The following is a 17,230-nucleotide window of genomic DNA, read 5'->3' as shown; positions in this document are numbered from 1 at the left end:
TAATGCCCACTTTCAGCTTAGATGCTGTTTCTACTATGTCCCAAAACTGTTCTATCCTCTTTTGTAAAATTAAATTTTGCGATATCTAGGTTATGTAGCGATATAGCCCGCCAATGAAAGACGGCTTTCAGATTCTTCAGTCATTGTGAAAAGAATTCAGTCAATGATCGAGAATAATCTGTTAACGCAACCCCTGCATGGCAGCAGCTGTGCTGGTTATCCAGAAGGATTTACTGTTGAGAGGGCTGGATGGCAAGGATGTCATGACATCACAACCACATCATGGGTCAAACAGAAAAGGCAGATGCCGGACTAAAGGCTGAGTAGGCGGTGAAACACAAAAGTCATAAGAACATCTGTAGAAAAACACCTGTTGACCTGAGCCAGAGGACACTCGTTCTTTTCGACTTGGAGCCTGGAAGGCAAAAGGGGAGCAGGCGAACAAATAAATGCGCTACATTACATACTGCCAAATATTCACCTGCTCTTTCTCTAGCCAGAGGATCCAACCTTTACTGTATAGATGTGCCGTGCATCATCAGATGTTGCATAATGTCTTGGAGGCTTTGAAGAAAACTAAAAAATTTCAAAGCAACAGAGGTAAACAAACATTAGTCATCGAGTCCATGTCGTGTGTTCTTCCAAGCAGCATAAGCCCTTATACAACAGTCAACATGTCTCCCTCTGTGAGTGGGTGCAGCAGCAGAGTGAGAGAGAGGATGCAGGTGATAAAGTCCAGCTTGTTCTTGAACCTAACCGTGGAAGACGGCCAGAGGTGCAGGCTGATGAATGCTTTATCTCAGTGTATTTCATAAACTAAGCAAGACACAGTTGAGCAGTAAGATATCAACCGTATATCTCTATCCGCCAAAGGATTCCTACATTTCTGCTGTTAATTATAACAAAAATACTGCAGGTTTACAGGTAAATAAGGCAGATGTTACTTCACCAGTCCTGCCATCATCCAGCAGAAGGCTGGCAAACAATATTGTGAAGTGACTGAAACACAGATTTTTAATTCTAAGCACCTATTACATCTTAGTATTTCACAAAATAACAGTTATTGAGCTCAGATTCAGCACAATACCAACAGCTTTTCTTTTGTTAAAGCACACATAAAAAGGAGACTAAGATGATGAGTATTACTTTACCATCTCCAACAGTTGCAGACTCATTACAGCTGACAGAGGTGTGAGGTCAGTGAGAAACAAGGAGCCTACAGACTGACAGCAGTCAGCTAATGAGACATGCTGTTAAGGAGTTACTTTATAAAAAAAAACAAAAAAAAACACAACAGTCCATAACAAACTTGCCCTGACAGGAAAAACAAGACTCTGACTCATCTGTGTATAACAGCAAGAGGAGGATATTTACATTGAGTCGAGAACTGTTATTGACGACTGAGCCCACCGGACAGGAAGGGGAGTCATGAAAAGATATAGAACCTTGTCGTTGCAGTTATGTGGTTCGTTGCTGATCCTCAATACATTTTCTACACAATCGTTTCCCTATACCTATAAGAGCATCCATTCATTTACTCCTTATCTACAAATTTAAACATTGCGAAGCATACCTGGCTTTGCAGAGATATCCGTTTCATTTCGAAAAATAAATAAGCACTAGTTTTTCTTTCAAAATTAATTCAAAAGACAAAAATGTAACCACCGGACTGCTTATCACGTGTAGGCCTCTGGGCCACCCGACATCCACAGGTGACAATCAACACACTGCTAATGTATTAATGATAAGCAAAAGACCTTATGTATAAATTGCCTCTTAATAAGCTTCAAACTAACCACAAGCATGGCATGGAATCAAGTCTGAAAAGTATGTCTGACAGTCTGGAAGTGAGAGCAAACTACCTACAGGCAGGCCTATTAGATCACTTTACTAATTTCTAGAAGGGACAACCTGCCACAACAACACCACTAACAGATATTTCAAGAGAACAGAGCCTCCTTAGCCACTGAAAATAAAATATTACAACCTTACAAATTAACAAAAGGTAAATACAATACATATAACAAAAACTTTTGTTGAAAACATGAAAAAGGCAAGTATCCTGTGGAGCATTAGGGTCACTCACAACCCTTTTTAGACCTTCTGGTGCTTTCTGCTACATAAAACAAGGAACTGGACACAAATGGAAACCACAAAATTTATCAGTTTGTTGTCCATAGGCAGCCGTCATCTAAAAACAATAGCCTACCAAACATCAGCTTTCTTGATTCCATAAAATCAAAAATCTATTTACATTCTCAAGGAAGTCATTTCTTTGGCTATTTGGTATTCAGATCATACACTAAAACTTAATTTCACCCACTGTGATTAGGTTCGAGTTCCATGAAAAGACTGCAATCTTACAGACTATGTAGAGAACTACTCATTAGGTGTCTATCCAAATTCAATCTCAGTAAAAAAGGAAAAAAAGAAGGTAATTCAAGATGAGATCTACTCTCGGGCAAGAGACTAATTTCTTTTCACTATCTGGACTCCTACTCGTACTCTGGGAGGAGGCAGGTGATGGCCTGGGGTCAACTGGTGATACCAGTCTCATTAGGGGAAACTACTCAACTTGGGCCTAATTTTATATTCAGAGATATGATAAATGAGCAAGGGCTATTAGATATTCTGCAAAGGGCAAAGACAAATGAATACTATCTAATTTCCTATTATAATTTTTACGTTAACAAATAGTGAGTTTATTCGGTCTGGATACCTCATGAGTCACAATTAATTACTGTATGCTGTGCAAATGTTAGGCTTATTCAAACAGGCAATACCTCTCTAAACGTTTTTTCAAGTAGTGATAAATGAATTACTCCAATTTAAAATGTTTCCTGCTTTGGAGAAAGATGAAACAAGACATATAAACTTACTTTGTGGATATAATATCCTACATTTACATCATACAGCCCCCAAACCAAATCCCAAATTTCTATAATCCCAGGAGAAATATGAATTTCTGCCTCAAATGGTTCTCTTTGGAGCCAATTCTGCCTTCAGTGAGCAAGAAAATGACCAGAAATTCCAGTCTTGCCCTGATTTCTAATTCCTTGAAAATATACACAGAACATACTCTGGTTAATTTACAAGTGTCCAACACCAGGAGAGACGAATTTCATCCCTATGTGCTGTGAATGCTAGCCATATAATGCTGTGCATATTTAATGTAAAGCATCAGCAAGGCCCAAGTCATATCAAAAGTATTACACAGGTGCACCATTTTGAAAAAAACAAACCCATTTCCTTGTTGGAGGACATTGGTAAGTTGATACAAGATCTTATTTGTGTATGTAATTGTGTGTGTAATGTGAAAAGCTGTCTGTCACGGCTGTCATCAGAAGATAAACTCCACCAGTGATTTTGCCCCGAAACTGTGATAGGAAAGTTGGTTGTCTTTCATCTAGGCATGGACGATGTGTCTCAAAAAAGGGAACTTACACAAGAGGGAAATTCCAAAAATATATTATGTGGTTGTCCGAATGTATAATTTTGGTAATACAAAAAGGGGTCTTTGTAAGATAATTGGACAAGTGGAGGAAGCAAAGAGAATGAATGTTCCCAATTGGTGGGAAATGGCGGCATGAATGTGTAAGTGTCTGAGATGAAAACAACCGAGCAACAGACAAGCCATCACACAAGGCCAGCCTGTGACTGAAAGATCGCTTAAAGGAATTTCTGGTTGATATGCCATGAAGTGGAGGGTTGTACAGCTATGAATTAATGAGACAGATTCCAATTTCCCCTCTTTTAATGTTGCATACAACAGAGATATGACTGTATGGGGAGCAGATGGCCACTGCACAACACAATAGAGCAGTCAGAAACCAGACATTCTTCCAGTGACTTAATTTCTACAGTATCTTCATCATACTCCAACATACCCCACCAAAGGGTGGTGGTAGTGGTGGGGGGTGATCGTTCATAAAGTTTCTTAGAGAAGTTGACAGCACAGAGTTAGACAGAGGTAACCCGGCTATCATACAAAGAATTTTAAAAAGGACAAAAACACCAAGATATCAATGTTGGCAGAGAAAGATGTGACCACAACACAAGAAAGGTCTAAAACTCCCCCCCCCCCCCTATATACTTTGATCATTTGTGAATGTTCAGTGCAGTGCCAAGATTTCTGACTGATCTTGGCCCGAGCAAAACATCAAATTAAATCGCGCGCTGACCTCCCACAGACCTGATATTAAGTGCATGCCTTTGAAAAGGCTTAACAGCTATTCAGAGGATAAAAGCTCTGCTGTCCTCAGCCTGTGAACAGCACAGTGCTATAGCCTGAGGCGTGATAATTTATTTATTATATGACTACAACTACAAGGAAAAAGCTAAAAATATGATCATCTGAATCAAGAAAACGTGACGGAATTAACATAATGCATTTTACACTTAGTCTTGGTATTACTGAGCAAAAGGTTACGGTAGGTTGTTGTCTTAAAAGTTACTCGCACACCGCTCATAAATCACTTTTTCTCATTGCACGTAGGCTTATCTGTTTTTACGGGTAGCCTACATGCGAGAGCCCGATGTGGGCGGAGATAATGAGCAAACTGCAGCGCACACAGAAGACAATGTCACACACACCTTTTCTGTTTTATTAAATCACACACTTTTTGCGGTTATGTAATCTCACATGACAACATCGCGATTGCAATTGCAATTAGATTAATGGTGCAGCCCTACAAGGTATTACTCACAAAGCAGTGGGGGGCCAGGAACTTTATACCCTGGTGCCTCCGGTCAAAACATAGCTAGTTCCTCAGTTTCTAAAAAGTTTCCTGGGTTTCTGGAATTGTTCCCGTCAAAAGGTGCTACATGAAAGACAGAATCAGTGACATTGCTGAATCTTGGTAGAGCCCAAAGTCTACCAAGAATGTGCTGATTTATTGCAGAGAATTCGGACATAGCTTGCTCCAGATACAGTATATAAGGACTGGGTGACACTGGTGAATAGCCATGTCACTGGTCATGGGCTTTCCCTGAGCTTACAATAAAACAGAAAATGGATGGACAAACTCTAATAACTTCTCCAGTGTCTTTGCAAAAGTAAAGAATTGGTCCATTCCTCCACAACAAGATCCTCAATCACCCCTCCTGAATCTAAGGTTTAACAATGAATGGGATGCCTTTGTTCACCTTACCTTGCGTGATGCATGAATGTCAAAGAAGGGCTTATTTCGGACACTGAAAGGCTCCTTGGTTTTGTCAATCTGTCCAGTCTTCATCTTTTCCATCCGGGGAGAAATTATCTCCTTTTCTATGCATAACAGCCGAATATTGAAATCACACTGACCAACAGGCTGTCCCTGAAACATACAAAAAAAGAACAAATTCAGTTATCCCTTAATCTACCATAGTAATATTTAATTTAGACTGTTATGTAGATAAAAAGCATTGTTTTCAATACAATCAATGAACCGAACAGTCTCTATTTAGACTGAACTGTACAATTTATCCATTACATCAAGAGCGTCTAATATACATACTAAAATAAATCTCTTTTGGAAGAATATTAAATTATAATATTATTATACAGATATTAAAAGATTAATGAGTTGCCAATTCACTGCCATGGCAACACTGTTTATCTAACCTGTTGTGAGGTAGAGGGCAAACACTTTTGTGAGTCACATTTTCAAAAAGTGGACAAACAGACTTCTGCAGCACCGTCACACCAACTCTAATGTATCCGTAATGCAGCTTTTTGTTTAAATTCTTTTTAGAGCCAGAAGTCAATAATGAAAATCATCATTAACTGGCACTATAAAACTTTGGCACACACAATAACATCCTCATTACATCAATATATGTAACAGTATCTCTTCATACAGCATGTATTTTTAGTAATGCCATACGTGAGCATTACACAGGTGCATACACTAAGCCCTGGACTTCAAGATCTTGACATCAGTTGAGCTCATGGGATTGGTCAACACCGAAGGTACACAGTACAGTGGAATCAGTTCTTCTATGACAACAGCTTCCTCCCATCATTGGCCCGCCACACACAGTTGTTCTAAACAGATAAACAGCGACCGGAGCCATCACTTCCTCTCGAACAGACAGGGCCACAAAGGCAGAGCAACGGTGCCACCAAACCCATCTGGAAGCCCACTGTGACTGTGGCAGAAAAAAAAAAAGATACAATACTTGAGTCTCTGCCCCTGGTTATTAATACAGAAGCTTGGGTGGAAAATTAAAACACCAAGCAACACATTAAAGAAACATGACTGTTTGAACACTTCAAAGTGTTAAATGGAGGCAGAGAAGTTGTGATGAAACCACCCTGGTACAGCACAGCCAACTGACAGTTACCACATATCTCTGCTGCTCAATTGACAAAGTGATTAAACATAATGACTCACTTTTATGAGCACAAAAATAAAAACTCACTTGAAAGGCTGCCATATAGACACGAACTAAATCTATGACAATCTGACATTTAATATTTCTCACAAGTTATCAGAAAGAGAAAAAAGGAGCTCAAACTCAGAAAACAAGCTGGCATTATCTACGTCACCTGGCTATGATAAGCAAAATAACTATGTAACTAACAGCTTATCAGTTTAAATAGGCATATCTTTGCCCCTTTTTAAAACAATGAACATTTTCATACAGATAAATTTCCATTGTTCCATGCCTTGCAAAGATAAACTCAATTGTCTGTTGAGTAGTTCATAGGGTTGAGTATCGTTTAAAATTTTACGATACCAGTACCAAAACCAGTGCCCTTAAAATGATACCGATACCAATAGAGTACTTCATTTGTAAAATGCCACCTGTCGAAGCCATATTATTTTTTTTTTATTGGTAGCCTATTATTATTTTTATTGTTGTTATGGACAAGCAAGGTTATCTTCCCCGCCAGAGGCTCCGTGAGTGCAGTCAGCTCGGGAACGCAGTGATCGATCAGTGACAACTGATGTGAATAGCAAGTAAAACTGTACAGAGAAGTTTTAAATGATACCTGAAGATGAAACCAATGGAAAGACAAGCTTGTGATGATAAAATTGCAACAGTGATGAACATGCCTGAGACCGCAGCTGAAGGTGCTGTTAAAGTCAGGCATGGGCTAGACATGTGCAGGCCTTTTTAAGGGAAAAAAATGCGTTCTATTCTCTGTCATTTTTTGCCGCGATCTGGCTACAAAAAGTATTGAATGAAGTACTGGTTTGACTAGAGACGTTTCAGTACTACTCGATAGTGGGCTGTACCTTAAAGGTATCCAGTAGCGATACCTATCCATAGTAGTTCGACAACAATATTTCCTGTTCTTATGAGTTTGGTGTCATCGAGAACTCAACTTTAATGGCCCTGGTACAAGTGTTCAATGATATGAACAAAGACTTAGTCAAAGGCATTTTACACAGTTAACATCAAATACTTAACTCTGAGAAGATGGAACCAGAAAATGTTTTGGATTTCGACTATAAAATAACTAAAACAGTTATTCAGTTAAGAAAATAGTTGCAGATTCATTTGCTGTTGATCTACAAATCGACATTTCCCCCCTTATTTTTCCTACACAAGAGGATTATGGATCAATATTCTCTCATTTATATTGAGAGGCATTGAGGCATTTGTATTCTGCTCTGTTACGGTTTGGTAAAGGCCACCTCTCTTCTCAAGAGCTTTCTATGGAATTACTGGGCCATTTTTATAAGAAGTGGACGAAGAGGTAGATGGCCGATAATTTGTTCAGATCAGATGAAATTACTAGGCTGTACGGTGATGTGAATCATATATATATCCAGCATAAAACAAAAGCAGATCAGAGCATTCTTTTAAGTTTGCCATCTTATGTAGGCAAATACGCCAAGCCTTATATAAACAACATATATAAAACCACATAAAATACAGCTGTGCCTACAGTGTGTAGTGATACCAGAATGTGTGAGAAAATAAATTAAATTACTGTTTCTACAATGGTGTGAAGGATGAGAACTGTGTTTCTCATAAGAGGATGTCTTTAAAATACAGATGCAATTTTAAAATGCATGAAAATCAGCATTGTAAAACAATAAGATTCATTCTGGTCATAAGTTTTCAAATCAAGCAAAACATATAAACACACTCTTTGGGAACTTACTCCCAACTATTATCCTAGTTATAGACTGCACCCTGTAGGGGTAACGCCATGATTGGCTGTTGCCTTTCAGGCAATTGCTCCGTTTGACTAAAATTCGTTGTTCCACAGAAAATAAAAGTATTTTGATAAGCAACTAACAATTTAGGTCTCTTAAAGGGGAAAAAAGCCAAATATTATTTGGTTCCAGATTCTCAAATCACAAAATTTGCTGCGTGTCTCTGTTTCTCTAATTCTTATGATTGTAACTTGAAGAAATGGTAATGGCCAGTTTTCACTATTATCTGACATTTTCTGGACTAAACAATTAGTTAAAACTAGAAAACGGTCAGATTTGTCGAAAATGAAAATAATCGTTAATTGCAGCCCTGGTAAAATTAGTTATTACATCACCCTAAGGATTTTCTGGTCCAAAATAGGTAAAAGGGAGATTAGATATTGGACTTTCATTCATCAGGTGGCCTGATATGACTCCATTAGGATTCCCATGTTGCCCTGTGTCTGCTGAATGTGCAAGTAAACAACGGTCTGCCAACACATTTAGCCACAACGACTTGATAAATCGAGCAGCATGGCTGTGTTTGTGTGACTTTGTTTTAGAGTGTGTCTGACTTGCTTAATGCAGCCTTAACAACAATTGGAAAAGTACAATTTGGCAACTACAAATAAGGTTAAAGGCGAATTAAAGTTTAGAAAACACTCATTTAGGCATCACTTTGAGGACTTGTTTTTCTTTTAGGGTGACTGCAAACACCACAAATATACAGTCTCCTGGAGCAACAGCTGGTATCGTGTCCCACACATTCTGCACCATCTGTCAGCTGTGTCATCAGGACAGAACAAGATGTAAGTGTGGATGATTCAAGACATGTGCTGTCCACTCCTGTTCAACAGGAAAACACAGCAGATAAGAATCTTGCTAATCCAACATTACTGGGAATAAATCAATTATATCAGTGGAATCATTGCGGTTCTAGGGGGTAACGCATCTTGACAGCTCACTGTGTGAATAGCATAAACTCTGACTTGTGACTGCTGCTCCACTTTGACTTAATGTCATCACTGTGGGTTTGAACTAAGCTAGAGCCAGCATTTCAACAGAGCACAATGCACCATTATTGTCAAACAACAGCAATGGATCAGGCTTGAAATAACTGAGACTAAATCTATAAATAAATGCCTCTGATAGTGATACACCTTAGGACAGCTCTGCCTGTACAGCCTCCAAGTAATACACATGTACTCAAAAGCTCATATTTTCATTCTGCACTGGAAAACAGAATCGAGACAAAAAGTGAGTCGAGCTGAGCCGTACCATTCAGTGGAAAAGAGACAATGCACCTTTTCCACTGTTAGAAATAATAGTTAGTTGCAGCCTGAATTTTTAAGGGAAAAATGACTAAAGAGTAATGGTTCTAGCTACTCAGATAAATATTTGTTTGTTTTCTTAGTTTTCTATGATAGTAAACTGAGTGTATTTGGCAATTTCAATACTCCAACTTGAGCTATAGTGATGGGCATTTGTCACTATTTTCTGACATTTAAAGCCAAACAATTAATCAATCAAATAACCTGCAGATTCATCAATATTGAAAAGGACAGTTAGTCGCAACCCTAAAAACCTTTAGGATTCCCAAAACCTTACCAAATTAAACCTTTTATTATGTAACATGAATCTAAAGATACATTCATGACAAATGGACAGTCAAAGATTGTACTAAATCAAACAAGGTACAACTCAGTGCATTACATAATCCTATTTCTGGGTAAATTGAACTGAGTGCATAAAGAATCTATATATAAAAAATACATATTAAATATTAAACACCAGAGAGCACCAGAGTCAGAAATAAAGCCTTCTTTAGAGTAAGGCTGGAGCAGTTGAAGGATGAACTCAGAATACAGCAAAAACAAAAATAATAATTTACATTATACGCAGGTGACAAAATCAGCATTGGAATCTCTCTCTGGTTATAGTTATAGTTTAAATCTGTCAAAATCCGTGTTAGTGAGCACTTCTCCTTTGCTGAGATAATCCATCCATCTCACAGGTGTGGCATATCAAGATGCTGATAAGACAGCATGGGTATTGCCCAGGTGTGCCTTAGGCTGGCCACAATAAAAGGACATGACAATTCAAACTATTAATTCCTCTCTCTGTTCCTTGGGGTGTTGGCAGCCTAAACACGGCAGCCTTCCTCTAAAGCCAGAAGATCTTGTTAATAAATAAATTTAGGGCTGTTCCAAAGACAGAATACTCGTTCTTGCTCAATGTAGTCAAGTTTGGAACCAGACCTTACCCACAGGAGAGTCTCCATCTATTTCTACCATCTTCCTCCAGTGCTGAACATCATAAGCTCGAGTTCCTAGTTCTCTGGCTTTGGAAGAGAATTTATTTGCGTCTATAAATGTAGACTGGCAGGTCATAGGCCACAATTTATGACGATTCTATGTAGTTGTACTGTATGTATGTGTATGTGTGTATATATATATATATATATATATATATATATATATATATATATATATATATATATATATATATATATATATAAATAAAATTCTTTGGGTAAACTGTGCTAAAATATATAACTAACTGCATTAGTACTGTATAAAATCCAGTTCACAACACTAAGTAGGTCGTGTGTTGAATTTTTTAGGCCTTTTGGTTAAAAAATTTTAACCAAAACATTACTGCCCCTTTGGCAGTTTAGTACAATTATCCCTATAATAACACCCCCATTTCTTTAATGAATGTCCAAAGAATGCTTTGGATGCATTGTGATTTACGAGCAAATTAAAATAACTCCGGTTAAAGTCATTGTTGGCCACTAGTAACTATCTAAAGACCAATAAAACCTTAGAACTAGAGAGAGACTCCAGAGGAGCTACATCACGTCATCAGAATGATGCTGCTGCTGGTTTGAAAGGAATGATGCAGCCTGGGGCTATTCTCTGTAGGCGGAAAGCCCTGCAGAGCTACAGTAGTGTACCTGCAGACAAACTTCTCAAGCAGAAGTAAATGGAGGGGATGTCAGCAGAGCAGTCTATAGCTCGACAGAGAAGGTTTCTGTGGGCCGCATTGAAAGTTAAAAGCACTCTTTTCTGCTCATCTGATGAAGCCAATTATCCTGTCTAATTCTGCACCTAAAGCGATTATTATTAGCGAGATGAAAGACAACAGGGTCAATCATCGTGTCAGGACGACGACGTTGATGTCACATACAAACCTCCACAGTTTTATTTGAAGATAACAGCTTTCTAAAGCAACATGAAAATTAAAGGACAGATATGTTGTTGTTGTTGTTGTTGTTATGCTTGTCAGTTCCCCCACAGTTGGGGAGCTGACAGTGACTGACAAGCAGAAGCAACATTACAGGAGGACAAAAAAAAATAAAAATAAGGCTTTTCATAATCTCCAGTGAGAGCAGATTGATTGACCCGGACTATCACCCCAAGACATGGAGTGATAGTCCAGGTCAATCAATTTCAAAGTTGGAGAGGTAAATGTACACATCAGTACTTTTAACGTAATAACAATAATAACACACTGTGGGATGACTACAAATATCAATTGCTCCAACATGAAGACAACGATATAATGTTTTATCTCCATCAAAATCCATCAGGTAAGTAAACTCTGACCCTCCACTCACAGCTATATTGTCCAACATCGCGAGAGGACACAGACTTCTCATTTCACTCTAATCAAAAGCATCCTAGCACTCTGGCTTCACCCGACTTTCCAAACAAGTTAGCAGCCACGTTAGGCCATGGACTTAGCAGGTGGTGTGTTTGCCCTCCCGCTGCATTTCCATCCTGAGTCTCAGGACAGAGCCTCGGTGCCAAGGTACAGCCCACCACTGATAATGGGGAGGGCTACTAATGGGCAGCTAAGATCAATACAACAGCGCTTTCCTGATAGCTTGGGGAAGGGAGTCATGTGGAGCTGCTAACCTCTGTACCATCTTACAAAGATGCTCCCCTCACCACTGGATGCTTTATAGAGGTGCTTGCTTGTGGTGATTTGCTGATTGATTGAGAGAAGGAGGCGACAGACAAACATAATGGCCGAAAGTAGCTCCCTCCTTACCCTATTTTATAATGAAGATAGCAGGGGCTCGCTAAAGGCAAACTGTAGGCTCATTTGTCTCTGTGCCTGCCTGCTTGCCATTAGCGGCACACAGATCATTTAAAGGGATGAATTAATTTACAGCCTGTATGAGTGTTGTTAGCAATTAACAGCCTTGTAATGTTGTCTACAGGCTGTTCTTAAGAAACGTCAAAATAATGTAACAGGAGAAACATGCTATTACACATATATAAAAGCTAATTTTAAATGTACAAGTGCACCAGGGCAATTGCTGCTTCCCAACTATAATGCAAGTAATGGATTGATCATCACACGCACACAAAGCTTGGAACAAGGTTTGGATTAATGTTTAACAACATTTTTGTCAATGAAGCGCAGCAAAACCAATTTCAGTAGTAAAAGAACAAAAACTTATAAATATTCAGTAAGGGTCAGACGCAGTTCAGCCCTAGTGTTGTGGTTAAGGTCAGGCTTTAGTAAAGCTCAGTGCGTGACGAGGTGTGGGGTCAAGCAGAGCCATGCTCTTTTCTCCAGCACACAGACTGACAAGCACAGTCATCCTTGTGCAAATACTGCAGAGCCTGGATGAGCGCTGCTCTGCTGGCTGCTATGGTACAGCCTTGAAGGAACTCAAGCGAGAATTTGATTTCTCAGGTGTAAAGAAAAGCAAATCCCATTCCACGTCAATGCTTTTTTCCGGGTTGTGCAGCCCACACACCTTGCTCTGAATTTACATGCCACCAACTGCTGTTAGACCACGGCCACAGAAATGACAATTTCCTCCACTAAACCAGACCTCTTGTTAACAGTAAGTAAAAAGAGAAAGCAAAGAAAGGAGCTGCTGTTGACCAGTGTTAATGGCATTCTTCCAAAGGGATGGCTTGTTTATTCTGTCTGACATCTTCATCTGGCAGATTTTCAGGAGTCATCGGTCAAAGGAAAGACGACACATTCTCAAATGGCTGGGCTACTCACGTTGAATTTGATGATGTCGTATATCAAATAGCGGGGGACAGGGTGACCATTCACCTTGTCGATGATCATCTCCTGCAGAGATAAAGACAAGAGTCGGGTCAAGAGAGGCAGTGGAAAACAGAAACACATAAATACTGAGCTAAAGATATATGACTTAGTGGAGAAGGCGAGTCTTAAAGATGTCATATTATGCTTATTTTTAGGTTGAAAATCTTATTTAGGGGTTGTACCAGAATTAGGGATGCACCGAATGTTCGGTCACCGAAATTAATCAGCCAAAAATAGCAACAAAAAAAGCCCTTTCGTGTTTGGCCTAATAAATCAAAAGGCCGGGGAAAATTCCCCGAACAATTACGATGACATGTCAGCAGTGTGGAAGCATTTTAAAATGTCCGAGAAAGACGCAAAAATCGCCGTTTCCATACACTGTTCTGCTGAATTGCACATCCACTCCATCTGTGGCTGACTTCTTAGAAAAGGCAACAAACGGTCTGAACCGCTTTGAGTGTATGTTACTCGTTTGTGAGAAGGCGATTAAGCTAGCCGCACCTAAATTTGGAGTGCACACATATTCACACTTTTATGGTAAATCCACTGAAACTGACCAGTGCGAGCTGACAGGCAGGTTAGCGACTTTATCCGGTCATTTTCTCTCTTTACAAAGTCAAGTGTTGCAGTATGAGAGTCCTACCTGAAGAGAGGCTATGAAGTAGGGCTGAAAAGATTCATCCATTACTAAAATGTATCGACGCAAATTCTTCGCATCAATACTTAATTGTGTCAGTGTCACACATCGTGCATTGATGAATCGATTAAATAATCTATAGAAGCTTAAAATTAGAGCCCGACCGATTTAACGGCCAGCCGATATGAGCCAATTGAATTTAATCGGCAATTATATCGGCCGTTTAGAACGGCAGATATACAACTATTAAAAAAGAAACAAAAAGTCAGATCCTTCACTCATGTCATGGGTGTTGCATAGTTTGCCCACCAGAGGGCACGCTGCAGCTCCCCTGTTAACAACACTGCCTCACCACAAAAAACACAGAAGAAAACAATCAGCTGACCGGAGTTTACCAGAGCTTACTGCAGCATGTACCAAACACGGAGAGGGCTGTGTTAGCGGTGTGTTGGTCTTTTGTCACGTTAATTACATGCCTTAAATAATAAAAACAGACCCAATCACGTCTCCTCTCCTGAAAACATTCATGACTTGCTAACCGTCCTGTTTTTCCTCTGCCCTCTCCCGGCTTCCCACCGGCTCACAGCAGGTTAATGTCACGGTAGCTGGGTGTTGGAAGCTACGCTGCTGACAGATGGAACTGTAGATTTATTCTGAAACTGTGTGGATGTTCTAGTGAACGGTCCACATTTGTCTCTAGTTCATCACTTCTAAATATTCTCTAAAATCATGTAACGTTACAGCAGCTAACGTTGCCTGTTGCTAAATTAGCCACAAAGCTAATGCCATGTTTATCAGTGGAGGAGTGCTAACATTAATGAGCCATTAAACTATAGTTTCTAACGTATTCTAAATATATCTGCGAGCCGCCTGTCTGCAGTTAGTCGGCATGTCTGAAATGATTAAACCAGAGCGGACATGTAAATAAACATGAGCTGAACAAGAATCTAACACGGCTTCCGGTAGCTCCTCTTTTTGTGAAGTTGAAGATGTGAAACGCTTTAGTCAGAGCCGTAACGGCTCTAGTTGTAGTTATAACGTTAGTTAAATGAAATCTCAAAGTTGCAGGTCCTCGTTGTAGAAAGTAATGTTGTATTAGATGCATTCAACAGCAGCTCACTGACATAGACGGCATGATTTAGACAGATGATGAGAAATGGTTTCTCTTAGCTTTGGTCAGAAGAGTGCTGGTAAAGGGATGAATTGGATGTGAATATGCTACATTGAAATTATGGCAGATTATGTGTAAAGTGAAATACACATGCTTATTCTCTCCGTGTTTACAGATGGCTGAAAAAGTTTCATGTTCCAGCAACAAATATTTATTGATGTGCAATTGTTTACATGTTCACTTTTTGACAGTAATCTATTTTATTAACATAATCCATTTAAGAAAAGGTTTTATAGCCCACATACATACCAGTTTTCAATATCGGCCTGTTCCAAGTGTAGTTTATACAGTAAAGGGGTTTACTATCCAAATCATTCTCTAAATCTAAATATCGGCTCATAAATCGGCTCTTTTTCACTTTAATATCAGCATCAGCCCCCGAAAACCCATAATCGGTCACATGTAATTTACTTTATCGGCCCTCGGACCCACCACCATAATCTCTCCATATTCTGTGGGAGACACTGAGGTAAAAGCTCGTTTTGACTTTGTAATTTATGTAATTGGCAAAATAAAGTATTTGGTATTCAGCAAATTTTTTCAATATATTCAGTTTCGGCTTCAGCCAAAAATTTTCATTTTGGTGCAGAACCAGAACAGGTTTACATGGTTTCATTTTCAAAAAACACCATATTTTTTGTTATACTGCACGTTACTTAAGCTCCTCTTCAAGTGTTCAACACTTCGTTTTAGCGTTTTAGATATGGAGTGATACATTTTACCTCTATAAGATCTTTGTTGGGAGTTGCACGTATGCAGTTCTTAATTAAGGACTGCTAGCCAATCAGAAGCAGAGTAGGGCAGTTAGTGAGAAGCCTGTAAACACGGCTTCAGTTCAGCTGTACATGTTCCCCTTACCAGCTTAGCAACATGGACTGGAGGAGGAGTTTCAGAGTGGTGAGTTATTAATCTGTAACAAATGTATCTTTCATCCATAAAGTTTTAAAGAGGTGGTATTATGCTCATTTTCAGGTTCAAAATCCTATTTAGGGGTTGTACCAGAACAGGTTTACATGGTTTAATTTAAAAAAAACAGCATATTTTTTGTCATACTGCACATTGCTGCAACTCCTCTTTTCACCCTGCGTTGAACGCTTCATTTTAGCTATGAAGTGATACATCTTGTCTCTAAATGATCTTTATTGGGAGTTGCACATGTGCAGTTCCTAGTTAAGGACTACTAGCCAATCAGAAGCAGAGAAGGGCAGATCAGCGAAAGGCCGGTATTTGCCAATCAGAAGCAGAGAAAGGCGGTCAGCGAAAAGATGGTAAACAGCTTTGATTCAGCTGAAGGCTACATGTTGCCGACCAGGTTGGCAATTTGGACTGGAGCAAGAATTTCAGAGTGGTGAGTTATTAATCTATAACAAAAGTATCTTTCATCCATAATAATATAATAATTCATCCATCATTTTAACTGAGCTCTGTCTCTACATCACAGTAACAACTTCATGTCCATTGACTGCTTGGAGGGTAGCTAGTGTTTGGAAGGGAGAGGAGAGGTGTGTGCTGCAGCTCAGTGTTTTTCCACCGGTGTTTTTGAGGGCGTGTCGGACTAGTCGCTCAGCGAGCATTTTGACACGTATTTTCATTGTGACGTAACAAGAAAGAGAAGTAAAGGCTGGACTACAAATGAGCTGTTTTCAGGCAGTTCAGAGCAGTGTTTTCTGTGGGAGATGGGAACTCCCTTTGGGGTGGACTTTGGGCTTTTTCACTTTGCAAACCTAGTACATGCACAAAAAAGATATATAGAACTATATATAAAGGAGAGGGAAAAAGCCAAAAACCATAATACCACCTTTAACTGAGCTCTGTCTCTACATCACAGTAACAACTTTATGTCCAATGACTGCCTGAACAGGCAGCAGGCGGATGTCTTGTGACTGTGTGCTGCAGCTCAGTGTGTTTTCCCACTGATGTATTTGAGGGCGTGTCGGAGTAGCCGCTAGGCGAGCATTATGACCAAAGGGATCAAAGGGAAAAGGCTGGACTACAAATAAGCTGTTTTCAGGCAGTTCAGAGCAGTGTTTTCTGTACCCTTAGGGGTGGCCAAAAAGCATAATATGACCTCTTTAACATCATGGCCTGTAGAAAATGGTTCCTCTTTCAACGTATTAATGCAGGATGGAAACTAAGAGTGGGACACTAGGGGGTGAGCGCGCTCAGGGGGATTTATGATCAGAGAGGGAGATGCCTGCAGCAAAGTGAAGG

At 39.5% G+C, this 17,230-nt stretch overlaps 1 protein-coding gene across 1 annotated transcript in view; it reads right to left on the bottom strand.

Annotated features, from left to right (window-relative positions):
• rngtt (RNA guanylyltransferase and 5'-phosphatase) overlaps positions 1 to 17,230 on the bottom strand; it is a 100,753-nt gene that overhangs the window by 52,613 nt on the left and 30,910 nt on the right. Inside the window, exons 10-11 of the mRNA XM_038727869.1 lie at positions 13,164 to 13,235; positions 5,151 to 5,315 (exon numbers count right to left, since the gene is read on the bottom strand). Of these exons, the coding sequence (XP_038583797.1) occupies positions 5,151 to 5,315; positions 13,164 to 13,235 (237 nt within the window). The remainder of the gene's footprint in view (positions 1 to 5,150; positions 5,316 to 13,163; positions 13,236 to 17,230) is intronic.

This window comes from Micropterus salmoides, unplaced genomic scaffold, assembly GCF_014851395.1.
Source record: "Micropterus salmoides isolate LMB-PRFRI ecotype aquatic unplaced genomic scaffold, ASM1485139v1 Ms_hic_scaffold_18, whole genome shotgun sequence".
NCBI classification, from domain to species: domain Eukaryota; kingdom Metazoa; phylum Chordata; class Actinopteri; order Centrarchiformes; family Centrarchidae; genus Micropterus; species Micropterus salmoides.
The sequence above is the reverse complement of the archived record's forward strand: the minus strand, read 5'-3'. Positions and strand labels throughout refer to the sequence as shown.